The sequence below is a fragment of the Eschrichtius robustus genome, chromosome 1 (assembly GCF_028021215.1).
Source record: "Eschrichtius robustus isolate mEscRob2 chromosome 1, mEscRob2.pri, whole genome shotgun sequence".
Classification (NCBI taxonomy): Eukaryota; Metazoa; Chordata; class Mammalia; order Artiodactyla; family Eschrichtiidae; genus Eschrichtius; species Eschrichtius robustus.
The window spans coordinates 194,235,538-194,254,115 of NC_090824.1; the positions used below are offsets into that span (position 1 = coordinate 194,235,538).

Below are 18,578 nucleotides of genomic sequence, written 5' to 3' on the forward strand. Positions count from 1 at the left end.
AGCTGAGGACACAAAAATCTCTATTTTTACCATGTTTACCTTCTGTCTCATTGTATACAGATGTGAGGTTATAAAACTGACATCTATTTTCAGCACAGGAAACCAAGTAATTTAATCCAAGCCTGACTATTTAAGAAAAACAAAAAAGGACAATACATATGTCTGAAAAGTGGTTTCCATATGCATATGCAAATACGAGCATCAAGGTATTTTATTATATTTTCAGTTTGGTTAATGTTTATTTTAGTATGCCAAGAATCTAAAAGAGATCTCCAAGATTTGCTTTGTCGGGAATTTTCTCAAGTGCTTTTGTTTCTCATCGCACGTGGAGGCTGTAGATTGGAGAAATGGCCTTCCCATGACAGCAAAAGATCAGCATCGTGTCAGAGATCCTTTTATTTTTCTTTTGAGAGACTAACAACTGGCCACTCAGATTTGGTGCACAGACCCACAGCATTAGCACCCCCTTGGAGCCTCTTCAGCAATGTGAAGTCTCAGCCCCCATCCCAGGCCTACGGCCCCCAAAAGCTGTATGTTCACCAGATCTCCAGGTGATCTGAGTTCACACAAGAGGGCCGGAAGCCCCACACTGACTCACCACGCCACAGATGCCGTCGATTCTGGAATCTGGCAGGTTTTATTTTCCAGATTGATGATCACCGGGTGCAGGAGGAGCTGGGCTCCCACCGTCACAACCGGCCTCGCTCTGCAAGGAGAAGACGCACGGTTTTAACCAGCCCCAAGAGGGGCCAGGCAGAAGCCCACTACTCCACTTCTAGAGGCCACGGCCAACATTCCCGGCCCTGGTGCCAAGAATTCCCCTCACTGAGTGAACAGGTGGGCTCCAGACTCAACCAACGACCTCCAGACACATCTGGTGGCTCATGAATACAAATCAAGGAGCCATGGGCCCATCAAGCACAGCCGCATTCACGGACCTTCTCTGTCTGTGGAGGGGCTCACGGTATTTTGGCGACGTGGCTGTGAAAGATTTCTCCTCTGGGATCTGCTAGTCTGTCCATATTCCCATCTGAATATGAGGAAATACATCATCCTACAGTCACTCATGTTGCATCTGTAAGTACTTGAGTTTTGCTAATTTTGTCACCATACTGGCTGGTGATTTTTAACCCTGATTGATCATTTTCTAGACAAGCTTTGCAGATGGAGCTAAACGCATGAGGGTGAGCTGACTCATTCTGTGCTTCACGCGGAGCAATGGTTCTCAACCCTGACTGCACAACAGAAGCACCCCGGGAGCTTTAAAACAGAAGCCAGTCTCCCGGGGTCAAGGCCAGGCACTGGAATGTCAAAAAAAAAAAAAAAAAAAAAAAAAAAACCTCCAGGTGATTCTATTGTGCGGCCAAGTTTGAGGGGAGGGTCTAATACCGAGTAAACTCCATTCCAACCACCCAGTGAGGATAAATCAGACAAGAAAGTAAGTCACTGGGGAAAGGAATGGGGCAATATTTATAAAGCTTGGTGCCAAGATGTGAAAACTGGGAGCCAAATCTCCAGATGACAGTGTGAAATGATGCCATGTTGCTTAAGTTTTCCTCTGACAGGAGGGAGGGCTGGGCCTTGGGGCAGCGTGTTGTTTAGGGCACTGGTTTAAACAATTCCATGATTACCGTAATGGCGCCCAATGGGAATTTTCCTGAACTCCTGTGCGCTATTATCTGTACTGTGTTACGTGATTTTTCTTTTCAATATTGTGTTAGCTCCAGCCCTTGGAAAAGCAGATGATAAGACAGGATTAGACACACAAGACACTTATTAGGGCAAATACTGATGAGGGAAAAAGGGGAGGGAGGGAGGAGGCTGGGACCAGCAGTCAGAGTGTGATGTACGTCTGATTCCTGTGAAGAAGTAAGGAAATGAAAGAGGATCTGGGAAAGAAGCTCCAGCCAGGGCACTGGGGAGTCCTTGAGCCAAATCTGCCTGCTAGTGGAGCTCCAGGTGGGCCTGTATTTGTATCCCTGTTGTGTCCAGTAATCGGCTGGGAGCAGCTCATGGGAAATAGGGCCTTGTTGCAAATGTAGATTCAGAGCACAGTGGAGGGACCATGAGTCAATTTCACTCCATCAGCTCTGAGTGGTGCACTTCACGGCCACCACAAACACAGCCCCATCCTTCAGGTACTTTGAGAGTTTCAATCACCTGATTCTCTACCCCCTGAAGTGGAGAGTGGCTGGTATAAACCAGCCCTCTGAGTATGTCTTGGGACTGATGAAGAAGACCATCTTGCCTACTTGAGGAAACCTACTTTAGAATCCCTCAGGGAGTTGACCTAGGTTCGTACTATGTGCCCAGAACACCTGGGTTGGCCCTCTGCCTTTTGTCTTGATATCCTGACCTAGTGTCTTGCATTCCTATAAAACTTTCTTTTAAGAATAAAAAAGAATCTAATAAGTAATTGGTAGCACTGTCTACCAGTTACTTATTATTCCATGTACTTTACATGCAGATTCTCACTTAATCCTTCCAACAAAAATAAACTTGTAATGTAAATATTATGCCCATTTTACAATGAAAAAAATCTGAGGCTCAGAAAGTTACAGAAACTCGCCCAAGATTACAAATGGGTGAGTGTGTGGAGTGGCCAGGTTTTTTAAATCCAGACCTGTCACATTTGAACAGTTGTTCAATTCTTGCTTTTGGAGGCTACCAATTCTCGGTATTTCTGTTCCTTAATTTAGTGTCCACGCTTGATGATAGAGGCCAGGGTGTATAGCAACACTCCCCCACCCTGCATTCCTTATCTATAGGCACATTTTAATGCATTTCCAAAGCAAAGAGAAGTATTTAAATGTAATACCTTTAAAATGTGTGTCATTTTAGAAGTTCTGCTAAGATTCATATCTTATTTAATGTTATGTTAGTAGAAGCTGGAAGTTTGGTCATGAGGTATGAGAACAAAAAGACATAAGAGCTGAAAGAAAGGGGAAAATATTGAGAGCAAATATTCCTCCAAGCTTTACAAAGAGCATCTAAATGTTCTCCAAAATAAATAGTTGGGATTTACTCTTTAAGGCAAAACTAACAACAAAAAAGAAATGCCTTTGAGACAATTAGAAGAACATGCCCACGGATGGAGGAATAAAGAAAATGTGGCATTCAGCCGTAAAAAGGAAATCTTGCCATTTATGACAACACAGAAGTACCTTGAGAGCACTACGCTAAGTGAAAAAAGTCAGACAGAAAAAGATCAATACCATATGATCTCACCTACATGTAGAATCTAAAAACAAAAATCAAAACCAAAAAATGAACATATAGATACAGAAAACAGATTGGTGGTTGCCAGAGGTGGGGATGAGATGGAGGTGGAAATGGATGAAAGTGGCCAAAAGTATAGACTTCTATTTGTAAGATACATAAGTTTGGGGGATGAAATATATAGCATGGTGCCTAGAGTTAAGAATACTGTGTTGTATATTTGAAAGTTGCTAAGAGGGTAGATCTTAAAAGTTCTCATCACACACACAAAAACCGTAACTATGTGTGGTGATGGATGTTATTAACCAGACATTGTGGTGATCATTTTGCAATATACACAAATATTGAATCATTATGCCTGAAACTAATATAATGCTACATGTCAATAAAAGAAAAGAGTATTTGCATACCACCAACCACATACCTGTAAACAGCTACTTTTCCTGTTCCAAATGCACCCACAATTAAATCTAAAAAAGACAAAAACACACAACACGTGCACAAATTTTATAGAAACGATCCAAACTCATAATTAGAAATAGCACATAGAGCATCCTGAAATGCTGATTGCAGAGTGAGAGTCATAAAAGTAAGAACAGCAAATCACACCGTTCTTAAGACATTTTGGAAAGGATACTGGAACTTCACTCTAGCTCCATATGACACATGCATCAATAGATCTCAAACGCTTCTGGACTCAGGAAGGCCAGCCTTCTAGAAATGCTTCAGATACTCATCGTAACACCATTTCTCCTATCCTCCAGACTCAAGGCACACATCTTAAATCAATAGGGGAAAAGCAGGTGCTAAGGGTCTACTAAGTGCCAGGCTCGTTGCACATAGTATTTTATCACCCCGCTACCGGAACAACCCTATAAGGAAAGCATTTTACCAACGAAGTGGGACGTTTTGGCTGTCATCTTGTCACAGCCATTTGCTCTTGACAAATATGCGGATGGCAAGTATGGTTTTGGCAGAGTGGTCAGTAGCATATGAAATAACTGACATAGCATTACAGCAGTCTCTCCTCATTTGCGGTTTTGCTTCTTCAGTTTCAGTTACCTGTGGTCAACCACGGTCTGAAAATATTAAGTGGAAAATTCCAGAAATCAACAACTCATCAGTTTTAAATTGCACGCCGTTCTGAGCAACGTGACGAAATCTCACGCCGTCCTGCTCTGTCCCGCCCGGGATGTGAATGATCCCTTGGTCCAGCGTGTCCCGTCCGTAGTCACTTAGCCAACTTGGTGTCTCACTGCTTGTTCAAGCGACCCTTACTTTACTTAATAATGGCTCCAAAGTGCAAGAGGAGTGAGACTAGGGACTTCCCTGGCGGTCCAGTGGTTAAGACTCCGTGCTTCCACTGCAGGGGGCAGGGCTTCGATCCCTGGTCGGGGAACTAAGATCCCGCACGCCGCGTGGCACAGCCAAAAAAAAAATTAAAATTAAAATTAAAATTGAAAAAATTTTTTAAAAAGGAGTGATGCTGGCAATTAAGATGTGCCAAAGAGAAGCTGTAAAGTGCTTCCTTTACGTAAAAAGGTGAACGTTCTCCACTTAATAAGGAAAGAAACAAAATCCTATGCCGAGGTTGCTAAGATCTGTGGTAAGAAGGAATCTTCTACCTGTGAAATTGTGAAGAAGGAAAAAGAAAGCCGTGCTAGTTTTGCTGTCGCATCTCAAACTGCAAACGTTAAAGCCACGGTGGGTGAGAAGTGCTTAGTTAAGATGGAAGAGGCATTAAATTTATAACAATATTTTGAGAGAGAGAGAAACCACATTCACATAACTTTTATTATATTATATGGTTATAATTGTTCTATTTTATTATTAGTTATTGTTATTAATCTCTGACTGTGCCTAATTTATAAATCCAGCTTTATGTATAGGAAAAAACGTAGTATGTATAGGGTTCAGTACTCTCCGTGGTTTCAGGCATCCACTGGAGGGTCGTGGAACGTATGCCCCCCCGGATAAGTAGGGAAACCACTATACAAAAAATATTAAATAACAACAACAATGATAATAATAAATAGCACATATTGAACACTTATTCTAGGCCAGGAATTCTTTTAATGGATTTACTTTAACTTATTCTTAACAAGTTAAGAAGTCTCTATCATATTATTAGCACAATTTTACAGAAGAGTAATTTGAGACTTAGGGAGGCTCACCGATACATTCACTGAAGTTCACACAAGTACATAAGAGGTGAAGCTGGGTTACAGTGGTGCTGGGCAACAGAGCAATCTTAGACTATTTGAGGGGTAATGTTCACAATGACCTCAGTGACTGGCTGATATATAGGCAGAACTCTGTTTTTCTTAATCTCATTTATAATGGTTATTCTTTCTCGGTGGATGCAATCAAACAAAAATTAAAATGACCATGGTGATATCTGCAGAGTAACATTTAGAAGCAGAGATGAGAAAACTGGATTCGGAAGAAATAACGGCCACAGAAGAAAACTTACAGTAGCTGAAACTCTAATCGGTTAATTCTAGTACGACAGAAGTGAAAATGAAAAAAAAAAGAAAAAGAGAGGGGGGAACTCCTTTGTCAGTGCCATATGGAAAACCAATCAAGAAATTAAACTGGTTCAGTGGAATTCATACAGGAAAATGATTTGTAGCCACATGCCCTTGGCATTCACCTTTCCAGAACAAAGGAACTGGCCAGGCTGCAAGCAACTATGATTCTTCTCTAGGGTCCTCTCTTGGCTGGGCCAGGGCATTGTCCTCGGTCCCTGATGGATGGGAGTTGGATGGATAACCAGGTACATGAGCTCACGTGGCTGCTTTCTTAGGGTGACTCTGAGACATGTACTTCCCTGTCTCCCAGATTTCCCCAGCTAGACAGAGCCCGAGTTGCCCACCCTGTCAGCCTCTTGATAATAAGCTTCCCTTCCCACCTCTCTCTTCCCTACTCCCTTAGCAATGATTTTCTGGGGCTATTTCTCAAACCACTTGCCTTCTTTTTTTTTTTTGGAACTTTATTTTGTTTATTTTTTTATACAGCAGGTTCTCATTAGTTATCTATTTTATACACATCAGGGTATACATGTCAATCCCAATCTCCCAATTCATCACACCACCAACACCACCCCACCACCACTTTCCCCCCTTGGTGTCCGTACGTTTGTTCTCTACATCTGTGTCTCAATTTCTACCCTGCAAACCGGTTCATCTGTACCATTTTTATAGGTTCCACATATATGCGTTAATATATGATATTTGTTTTTCTCTTTCTGACTTACTTCACTCTGTATGACAGTCTCTAGATCCATCCACGTCTCTACAAATGACCCAATTTCGTTCCTTTTTATGGCTGAGTAATATTCCATTGTATGTATGTGCCACATCTTCTTTATCCATTCGTCTGTTGATGGGCATTTAGGTTGCTTCCATGACCAGGCTATTGTGAATAGTGCTGCAATGAACATTGGGGTGCATGTGTCTTTTTGAATTATGGTTTTCTCTGGGTATGCCCAGTAGTGAGATTGCTGGGTCAGGTGTTAATTCTATTCTTAGTTTTTTAAGGAACCTCCATACTGTTCTCCATAGTGGCTGTATCAATTTACATTCCCACCAACAGTGCAAGAGGGTTCCCTTTTCTCCACACCCTCTCCAGCATTTGTTCTTTGTAGATTTTCTGGTGATGTCCCTTCTAACTGGTGTGAGGTGATACCTCATTGTAGTTTTGATTTGCATTTGTCTAATAATTAGTGATGTTGAGCAGCTTTTCATGTGCTTCTTGGCCATCTGTATGTCTTCTTTGGAGAAATGTCTATTTAGGCCTTCTGCCCATTTTTGGATTGGGTTGTTTGTTTTTTTGATATGGAGCTGCATGAGCTGTTTATATATTTTGGAGATTAATCCTTTGTCTGTTGATTCGTTTGCAAATATTTTCTCCCATTCTGAGGGTTGTCTTTTTGTCTTGTTTGCAGTTTCCTCTGCTTTGCAAAAGCTTTTAAGTTTCACTAGGTCCCATTTGTTTATTCTTGTTTTTATTTCCATTCTTCTAGGAGGTGGATCAAAAAAGATCTTGCTGTGATTTATGTCAAAGAGTGTTCTTCCTATGTTTTCCTCTAAGAGTTTTATAGTGTCCGGTCTTACATTTAGGTCTCTAATCCATTTTGAGTTTATTTTTGTATATGGTGTTAGGGAGTGTTCTAATTTCATTCTTTTACATGTAGCTGTCCAGTTTTCCCAGCACCACTTATTGAAGAGACTGTCTTTTCTCCATTGTATATCCTTGCCTCCTTGTCATAGATTAATTGACCATAGGTGCATGGGTTTATCTCTGGGCTTTCTATCCTGTTCCATTGATCTATATTTCTGTTTTTGTGCCAGTACCATATTCTCTTGATTACTGTAGCTTTGTAGTATAGTCTGAAGTCAGGGAGGCTGATTCCTCCAGCTCCGTTTTTTTTCCCTCAAGACTGCTTTGGCTATTTGGGGTCTTTTGTGTCTCCATACAGATTTTAAGACTTTTTGTTCTAGTTCTGTAAAAAATGCCATTGGTAATTTGATAGGGATTGCATTGAATCTGTAGATTGCTTTGGGTAGTATAGTCATTTTCACAATGTTGATTCTTCCAATCCAAGAACATGGTATATCTCTCCATCTGTTGGTATCATCTTTAATTTCTTTCATCAGTGTCTTATAGTTTTCTGCATGCAGGTCTTTTGTCTCCCTAGGTAGGTTTATTCCTAGGTATTTTATTCTTTTTGTTGCATTGGTAAATGGGAGTGTTTCCTTAATTTCTCTTTCAGATTTTTCATCATTAGTGTATAGGAATGCAAGAGATTTCTGTGCATTAATTTTGTATCCTGCTACTTTCCCAAATTCATTGATTAGCTCTAGTAGTTTTCTGGTGGCATCTTTAGGATTCTCTATGTATAGTATCATGTCATCTGCAAACAGTGACAGTTTTACTTCTTTTCCAATTTGTATTCCTTTTATTTCTTTTTCTTCTCTGATTGCCATGGCTAGGACTTCCAAAACTATGTTGAATAATAGTGGTGAGAGTGGACATCCTTGTCTTGTTCCTGATCTTAGAGGAAATGCTTTTGGTTTTTCACCATTGAGAATGATGTTTGCTGTGTGTTTGTCATATATGGCCTTTATTGTGTTGAGGTAGGTTCCCTCTGTGCCCACTTTCTGGAGAGTTTTTATCAGAAATGGGTGTTGAATTTTGTCAAAAGCTTTCTCTGCATCTATTGAGATGATCATATTGTTTTTATTCTTCAATTTGTTAATATGGTGTATCACACTGATTGATTTGCATATACTGAAGAATCCTTGCATCCCTGGGATAAATCCCACTTGATCATGGTGTATGATCCCTTTAATGTGTTGTTGGATTCTGTTTGCTAGTATTTTGTTGAGGATTTTTGCATCTATATTCATCAGTGCTATTGGTCTGTAATTTTCTTTTTTTGTAGTATCTTTGTCTGGTTTTGTATCAGAGTGATGGTGGCCTCACAGAATGAGTTTGGGAGTGTTCCTTCCTCTGCAATTTTTGGAAGAGTTTGAGAAGGATGGGTGTTAGCTCTTCTCTGAATGTTTGATAGAATTCACCTGTGACGCCATCTGGTCCTGGACTTTTGTTTGTTGGAAGATTTTTAATCACAGTTTCAATTTCATTACTTGTGATTGGTCTGTTCATATTTTCTATTTCTTCCTGGTTCAGTCTTGGAAGGTTATAACTTTCTAAGAATTTGTCCATTTCTTCCAGGTTGTCCATTTTATTGGCATAGAGTTGCTTGTAGTAGTCTCCTAGGATGCTTTGTATTTGTGTGATGTCTGTTATAACTTCTCCTTTTTCATTTCTAATTTTACTGATTTGAGTCCTCTCCCTCTTTTTCTTGATGAGTCTGGCTAATGGTTTATCAATTTTATCTTCTCAAAGAACCAGCTTTTAGTTTTATTGATCTTTGCTATTGTTTTCTTTGTGTCTATTTCATTTATTTGTGCTCTGATCTTTATGATTTCTTTCCTTCTGCTAACTTTGGGTTTTGTTTGTTCTTCTTTCTCTAGTTCCTGTAGGTGTAAGGTTAGATTGTTTATTTGAGATTTTTCTTGTTTCTTGAGGTAGGCTTGTATTGCTATAAACTTCCCTCTTAGAACTGCTTTTGCTGCATCCCATAGGTTTTGGATCGTCGTGTTTTCATTGTCATTTGTCTCTAGGTATTTTTTGATTTCCTCTTTGATTTCTTCAGTGATCTCTTGGTTATTTAGTAACGTATTGTTTAGCCTCCACGTGTTTGTGGTTTGTACATCTTTTCCCCCTGTAATTGATTTCTAATCTCATAGCCTTGTGGTCAGAAAAGTTGCTTGATATGATTACAGTTTTCTTAAATTTACTGAGGCTTGGTTTGTGACCCAAGATGTGCTCTATCCTGGGGAATGTTCCATGCACACTTGAGAAGAAAGTGTAATCTGCTGTTTTTGGATGGAATGTCCTATAAATATCAATTAAATCTATCTGGTCTATTGTGTCATTTAAAGCTTGTGTTTCCTTGTTAATTTTCTGTTTGGATGATCTGTTCATTGGTGTAAGTGAGGTATTAAAGTCCCCCACTATTATTGTGTTACTGTTGGTTTCCTATTTTATAGCTATTAGCAGTTGCCTTATGTATTACCTATGTTGGGTCCATATATATTTATAATTGTTATATCTTCTTCTTGGATTGATCTCTTGATCATTATGTAGTGTCCTTCCTTGTCTCTTGTAACATTCTTTATTTTGAAGTCTATTTTATCTGATATGAGTATTGCTACTCCAGCTTTCTTTTGATTTCCATTTACATGGAATATATTGTTCATTTGGGATGACCTGTCCATTGGTGAAAGTGGGGTGTTAAGGTCCCCTACTATGATTGTGTTATTGTTGTTTCTGCTTTTATGGCTGTTAGCATTTGCCTTATGTATTGAAGTGCTCCTATGTTGGCTGCATAAATATTTACAATTGTTATATCTTCTTGGATTGATCCCTTGATCATTATGTAGTGTCCTTCTTTGTCTCTTGTAATAGTCTTTATTTTAAAGTCTCTTTTGTCTGATATGAGAATTGCTACTCCAGCTTTCTTTTGATTTCCATTTGCATGGAATATCTTTTTCCATCCCCTTACTTTCCACCTGTATGGGTCCCTAGGTCTGAAATGGGTCTCTTGTAGACAGCATATATATGGGTCTTGTTTTTGCATCCATTCAGTGAGCCTGTGTCTTTTGGTTGGAGCATTTAATCCATTCATGTTTAAGGTAATTATCGATATGTATGTTCCTATTACCATTTTCTTAATTGTTTTGGGTTTGTTTTTGTAGGTCGTTTTCTTCTCTTGTGTTTCCCACTTAGAGAAGTTCCTTTAGCATTTGTTGTAAAGCTGGTTTGGTGGTGCTGAATTCTCTGAGCTTTTGCTTGTCTGTACAGCTTTTGATTTCTCCATCAAATCTGAATGAGATCCTTGCCAGGTAGAGTAATCTTGGTTGTAGATTCTTCCCTTTCATCACTTTAAATATGTCATGCCACTACTTTCTGGCTTGTAGAGTTTCTGCTTAGAAATCAGCTCTTAACCTTATGGGAGTTCCCTTGTATGTTATTTGTCATTTTTCCCTTGCTGCTTTCAATGATTTTCCTTGTCTTTAATTTTTGCCAGTTTGATTGACTATGTGTCTTGGCATGTTTCTCCTTGGGTTTATTCTGTATGGGACTCTCTGAGCTTCCTGGACTTGGGTGGCTATTTCCTTTCCCATGTTAGGGAAGTTTTCGACTATAATCTCTTCAAATATTTTCTCGGGTCCTTTCTCTCTCTCTTCTCCTTCTGGGACCCCTATGATGCGAATGTTGGTGCGTTTAATGTTGTCCCAGAGGTCTCTTAGGCTGTCTTCATTTCTTTTCATTCTTTTTTCTTTATTCTATTCCACAGCAGTGAATTCCACCATTCTGTCTTCCAGGTCACTTATCCGTTCTTCTGCCTCAGTTATTCGGCTATTGATTCCTTCTAGTGTAGTTTTCATTTCAGTTATTGTATTGTTCATCTCTGTTTGTATGTTCTTTAATTTTTCTAGGTCTTTGTTAAACATTTCTTGCATCTTCTTGATCTTTGCCTCCATTCTTTATCCGAGGTCCTGGATCATCTTCACTATCATTATTCTGAATTCTTTTTCTGGAAGGTTGCCTATCTCCACTTCATTTAGTTGTTTTTCTGGGTTTTTTTCTTGTTCCTTCATCTGGTATATAGCCCTCTGCCTTTTCATCTTGTCTGTCTTTCTGTGAATGTGGTTTTTGTTCCACAGGCTGCAGGATTGTAGTTCTTCTTGCTTCTGCTGTCTGCCCTCTGGTGGATGAGGCTATCTAGTCAAACGACTTTTCTTCTAATCCTTGTCTTAATGTCTGCTCTAATAGAACCCAACCTAAGACACAATAATTCTTGTTAAAAATGTTTTTTAAAAAATGGACTGAAATGGCTTCAGGATTAAAATCACAGTGAAAATGCAAGCAACCTAAGTGTCCATCAACTGATGAATGGATAAAGAAGAAGTGGTATGTGTATATATATATATGTGTGTGTGTGTGTGTGTGTGCGTGTGTATACACACACGCACACACACACACACACACAATGGGATATTACTTTGCCATAAAAAAGAATGAAATATTGCCATTCGCCGCAACGTGGATGGACCTAGAGATTTTCATACAAGTGAAGTCATACAGAGAAAGATGAATATTATATGACCTCACTTATATATGGAATCTAAAAAGTAATACAAATGAATTTATTTATTGAGGGAAATCAGAAACAGGCTCACAGACATAGAAAACAAATGTGTCGTTACCAAAGGGGAAACGGATGGAGGAGGAATAAAATAGGAGTGTGGGATTAACAGATATACGCCATTATACATAAAATAAACTACAAGGATATACTGTATAGCACAGGAAACTATATTCAACGTCTTGTAATAATCTATAATGGAAAAGAACCAGAAAAAGCATATATATATATATATATATATATATATATCCATTTAATTGAGTCACTTTGCTGTACACCTGAAGCTAACAGAATATTGTAAATCAACTATACTTCAATTTTAAAAGTTTTAAAAAACTCTCTTGTTTATAGATACAGAATCAGATTCAGATCATAGGCTCAAGACTGGACTCCAAAGCTCCATATTTTAAAAGATGTGCATGCTAATGTTTAGTAAGTCAAATGAAGGTCATCTGAGGAGCTCTGTCTGTGAGATTAAGGAAGACTGTTAAGTAAAGGGCTGCAACTTGACCATCTGTGATTCATGGAATAAAATATTCTCTTCCAAGGGTTCAAATCTTTGAAGCCAGAAGTCAAAGTTTCTAAGTCTACCAATTTTTAAAATCATATCAGAATTTCAAGTTTTGCAAAGATTTTCACATTTATTTTTTTCTGTTACATTCGTCTCTCCCAGCACATCAGTGCGTTTTTGCTATGTCAGAGGAAGAAGAGCTACTGATTTGAAGAAACACGAACTCTGTTCTTCCTGTATAATCCTGGACTTAATTATTTAGACAAGTATGACACAGGTGGCACTCGGCCTGATCCGTTCTATTGACATGACAATTATGAAACTGATTATGAAACTGATTCAAGGGAGTCATGTGCTTTGTTTTTGTCTCCAAATAAGGTGAAATGTTTGTATCTTGAGATTAGACACTTTATAAATAACAGAAGAATTGTAAGAATTGACTCTTTGGAAATGGCCAAGAAAATGAGACTATGAACTCTTCCAGGGCAGGAATCTTTCCTCAGGTTTGCATATCACAAAGATTTTATGGAGTGGTAGGGGTTGAAATAAATGAAGAAAGATATAATCTTTGCATCCACGGCACCAGGCACAGTGCCAGAGACAGGGCAGGGACTTTATAAATACCTGTGAAATAGGAGGATAAGTAATCATGAGATAATATACTAAAGAAGAGGGAGATGAGGAAAATGAAACAGTTTTTAAGACAGGCTAATGTCAACTACAATCAAGTTCTGCTGAATTTTGGCATGTGCACTTGAAGGTGTTGGGAGAGAAACACATACACACACAGAGGCTCCAGATTCAGAGGCTGCGTCATGATCAGACTGTCATTACAGAGGAGAAGTTGAGAGCCACCCTCCTGATGGTCAAGAGCAGCAGGGCTTTTTCTTTGGGAACTCTAATTCCTAGGCCTCAGGGTGGGAATTTTCCTACTCTGGAAAAATCAAATAACTGGCAAAACAGCCACATTTCCTTTTTTCATGAGAATGTGGCCACAGTTATTCAGAGGCTAAGAAAACAATTATCTACCACCAAAAGTATGTTTGTCTTTTGAGACACCACCTTGGTATTGTGCCTGCTGGAAAAGGCCAGAAGCATTTATGCTCAGGACCTTAACGTTATCAGATTTCTCTAGGGGAGGAGAATGGATCTGCTGATTTGTGTTTCTAACCGATTTGTCCTTCCAGAATATGTGATTTGCTTTGATAAGTGCTATGTGATTTCCATATATATATATATGCTGTTATGTTCCATATATATACATACATATATTTGAGGATATAGATGTATATACACATATGTATCTCTCTATATATACACATATGTATATATGTGTGCATATATATACACATACACACACAATTTTTAAAAATCTTGCATGATTCTGCCATCCGCCTCGGGACTTTTACTGTATTCTTTTTATTTTTATTTTATTGGCGTATAGTTGATTAACAATGTTGTGTTAGTTTCAAGTGTACAGCAAGGTGATTCAGTTATACATATATTCATTCTTTTTTAGATTTTTTTCTCGTATAGGTTATCACAGAATATTGAGTAGAGTTCCCTGTGCTATACAGTAGGTCCTTGTTGGCTATTTATCTTATATATAGTAGTGTGTGTATGTTCACATCAAGGACTTTCAATGATAATCTGATGACAAATTTTGGTGCTAATATTTGGATTCATAACTCTGAACTCTTTCCCTCACTTTGAGACAACAGGTCTTATACCTTTACTTAATGTTTACTTTCCTTTCTTATAGAAACTTCTTAAAAGCACATTCTGAAAACAAGCAAACAAAAACTTTGCCTTTCTTTATACAAAGACATTTAGCCTTTTAATTTTTCCCTTGAAGAAACATTTGGCCACTAAAATTGGTTCTTTCCCCTTAATCAAAAACTGTTCTAAAAATGCTGGAGTCCTTTGTTATCACCTCACATTGCCCGAGAAACATAGTTTATTTTCCTTTTGGCTTTTGATGGAACTGAGTACTTTTAAGGATATGAAAAGGGGACATTAGCATTAATGCAGGATCAGTTGGCAAGAAAAAATAGCCCTAAAAAATGTGAGGTCATAGGAGATGTATTACACCTCTGTTTTGTATTTTATTTCACTAAAACCGTTGTTTTTAAACGAGGAAGAAGCAAAGAGCCAAGTCTTTAAAGTGGTACTTGGACTATAGGGTCTGATTTCATTAATCTCTGAAAGAAATTTTAGAGTTGGAAGAAGTTCAATGTGAAAACATCAGCTTTGTTCTGAGTGTGGATTTGAGGTCTGGGCCTAGGTAGGCAGGGGGCAGAAAGGAGAGAATGGAAACTTCATGGGAGGGGGTAGATGGGAGGGGAAGACAACAGGAAGAGTGATGACAGGATTAGATGAAAGAGTCTGCCACAGGCGTTTCATGGGGGGAAGCCTCCACGGTCACCCAAGCACTGACATTTCATAAGCTGTGAGCCTTCTTACCTGCTACCTTCTTTCTTCCTACTTCTTACTCTGTCATCTTCTTAAGAAATATACGAGTGCTGGTCTCTTGCTCAAAATGCCATCAAACTCCTCCTTTTAAATTTTGGAGTTAAAAGACATTTACTATTTCAGAATAATTCTGGACAGTGAGATGTGCTAGAAAGAGCTTCCAAATAAATGAGAAACATGGGAATGTGAAACTAAGAGTTGTATGAAAAGATAATGATGACTCAAGGGCTTCCCTGGTGGCTCAGTGGTTAAGAATCCGCCTGCCAATGCAGGGGACACGGGTTCGAGCCCTGGTCCGGGAAGATCCCACATGCTGTGGAGCAACTAAGCCCGTGCGCCACAACTAATGAGCCTGTGCGCTAGAGCCCACGAGCCACAACTACTGAGCCCGTGTTCCACAAATACTGAAGCCCACGCGCCTAGAGCCCGTGCTCCACAACAAGAGAAGCCACTGCAATGAGAAGCCCGTGCACCACAATGAAGAGCAGCCCCCACTCGCTGCAACTAGAGAAAGCCCGCGCGCAGCAACGAAGACCTAACGTAGCCAAAAATAAATAAATAAATAAATTTATAAAAAGAAAAAGATAATGATGACTCAAAAGGAGAGCACCCCCCTTCAACATGACCCCCCAAATGTAGAAATCACAAAGGAATTTTAAGATTGAAACTTTTTAAAAACTGAAGCAAGTTCAAAAGAGAAGTGAAAGAAACAGGAGAAGATGTTTACAATGCAGACCTCTGATCAAATGGGAATATTTTTCAATGCTTTTAAGAATGTCTGGCACCTATGAAAACATAAATGTTAATTATTATTATTAACCCTATTTTATGACAGGCTCATACAAATTAATAAAACTATAAATAGTCCAATAAAAAGATAATAAACAGGCAATTCATGTGAAATTAAATAGCTGTGACCAATAAGTATATGAAAAGATGTTCAACCTCATTAGTCATCAAAGGATTACAAATGGAAGAAACAATGAGATATCAGTTTTGACCTTTGAAGTTTGAAAAGGTGAAAAGTTTAGTATTAGGCAGAGAGAAGAGAACCAAGAACTCATAGGCTCTGTTTGAGGGAGAATATAAATTGGCACCATTTTCTTAAAAGGTGCTTTGTTGGTATGTATGACAATGCAAACCTTTGACCCAGAATTTGCACTTCTAGGAATTTATCCTGAGGCTATACTGTACAGCTGTGCAGAGATGTATCAAACAAAAGCTCACCTTCTAAACATTTTAAGTATATGCATTTCACTGCTACAACAATCCCATGTGGGAGATACCTTAATTATCCCCATTTTAAAATGGGGAAAATGAGGTTCTGAAAAATTAAATACAGTAAGTGGCAAGGCCAAGTTTTAAACCCAGGCAGTCTGGCTGTTACCTGTTTTTGTCCCAGTGCTTCCCAGGAGCATAGCTACAGGCTACCTTTTAAAAAAATCTTAAAATTGAGGTGTATTTTACATACAGTAAATTTCACCCTTAAAAAGTATCCTAATATGTGCAATCTACAAAAAGGGTACAAACGAACTTATCTACAAAACATAAACAGAGTTACAGATGTAGGAAACAAACTTATGGCTACCAGGGGGTAAGCGGGGGAGGGATAAATTGGGAGATTGGGATTAACATATACCTACTACTGTATATAAAATAGATAACTAGTAAGGACCTACTGTATAGCACAAGGAACTCTACTCAATACTCTGTAGTGACCTATATGGGAACAGAATCTAAAAAAGAGTGGATATATGTGTATGTATAACTGAGTCACTTTGCTGTACAGCAGAAACTAACACAACATTGTAAATCAACTATACTCCAATAAAAATTTTTTAAGAAGTATCCTATTCTCAGAGCTTTGATAAATTCATCTGGTTGTGTGACTACCAACACAAGCAAGATATAGAACAACTCCATATCCCAGAATGTCCGCCATGCACTTTCTAGTCAAGCCCGCTCCCACCTCTAGCCCCCCTGCAACCTCTAATCTGTTTTCCAGACTGTCTCATAGATGGAGACATACAGTATGTAGCCTTTTTTTTGGTTTACCTTGTCTGGCCTTTTCTCTTTATTTTTTATTTTTTAAAATTTATTTTATTGGAGTGTAGTTGATTTACAATGTTGTGTTAATTTCTGCTGTAGAGCAAACTGACTCAGTTATACATATATTCATATTCTTTTCCATTATGGTTTATCACAGAATATTGAATGTAGTTCCCTGTGCTATACAGTAGGACCTTGTTGTTTATCCATCCTGTATATACTAGTTGCATCTACTAATCCCAAACTCCCAATCCCCTCCTCCCCCACCCCTCCCCAGCCACAAGTCAGTTCTCTATGTCTGTGAGTCTGTTTCTGTTTCATAGATAAGTTCGTTTGTGTCACATTTTAGATTCCACATATAAGTGATATCATATGGTATCTGTCTTTCTCTGACTTACTTCCCTGAGTATGATAATCTCTAGGTCCATCCATGTTGCTGCAAATGACATTATTTCATTCTTTTTTATGGCTGAATAGTATTCCGTGGTATATATGTGCCACATCTTCTTTACCATTCATCTGTCAATAGACATTTTGATTGTTTCCACATCTTGGCTATTGTAAATAGTGCTGCAATGAACACTGGGGTGCACGTGTCTTTTCGAATGACAGGTTTTCCTGGGTATGTGCCCAGGAGAGGGATTGCTGGATCCTATGGCAACCCTATTTTTAGTTTTTTGAGGAACCTCTGTACTGTTTTCCATAGTGGCTGCACCAATAGTATGTACCCTTTCGGATCCGGCTTCTTTCACTCAGCTTAGTGCATTTGAGATTCATCCACGATCTTGCATGTGTCAGCAGTTCATTCCTTTTTAATGCTGAGTCGTACCCCACTGTGCAGATGGCTCATGGTTTGTTTATCCATCCCTGGCTAAGGGGAGCTTACGTTTTTTCCGGTTTTTGGAAAGTCACTATAAACATTTGTGTACAGGTTTTTGTACCTATAGGCCGATTTTGATTTGTAAATTCTCTCTCATTGAATCTCTGTAATCTCTTTGAAGCCCTCTTTTAAATGCAGTGTTGTATTTCAAGTGGAAAATTCCTGAATAGAGGGTAGAAATTTAGGAGTTCTAACTTCCAGTTTACTTTGCCACTGGCTTCCTAATGACTCTGGACAAGTCGCTCTTGGTTGCCAAATCTCTGGTGAAGTCTTCAAGGTTCTCCAGATGAGAAAGCCAAGAGCTCAGTAGAATTGGTTGGGGTCACATGACTGTACTTTCTCAGCTCTGATTTACAATCCAGGACTGTGCTTTGCCTCTTGAGTCAGCTGGGCTCCTGCAGAGTTTGTGTCTCGTCTTGCCTCCTTTATGGGACAGTTTCTGGCATTCTCCCTGGCTTAACCAGACCTGGACATCACACTGGCCCGCCTCCATGACTCAGCTCCCTGAGCTCAACATCCATAGACTTCTGGCTCCTGTCTTGGCATTGCTCATGCTCACAGCCCCCAGCATCTCCTCCAGACACTCCTCATCACTGTCGCAGCTCCGTCTCTGCTAAGCCCCTTCCCACAGCATTTTAAAGATGAACGAGGGGGGCTTCCCTGGT

The 18,578-nt window shown here is 39.1% G+C and overlaps 1 protein-coding gene across 2 annotated transcripts in view; it reads right to left on the reverse strand.

Moving 5' to 3' along the window:
* The window catches only part of ITGA8 (integrin subunit alpha 8), a 187,594-nt gene that overhangs the window by 90,035 nt on the left and 78,981 nt on the right, over positions 1–18,578 (reverse strand). For both annotated transcript variants that reach the window (XM_068561963.1, XM_068561966.1), the window contains exons 14-15: positions 3,644–3,689; positions 599–706 (exon numbers count right to left, since the gene is read on the reverse strand). In XM_068561963.1, coding sequence (XP_068418064.1) covers positions 599–706; positions 3,644–3,689 — 154 coding nt within the window. The remainder of the gene's footprint in view (positions 1–598; positions 707–3,643; positions 3,690–18,578) is intronic.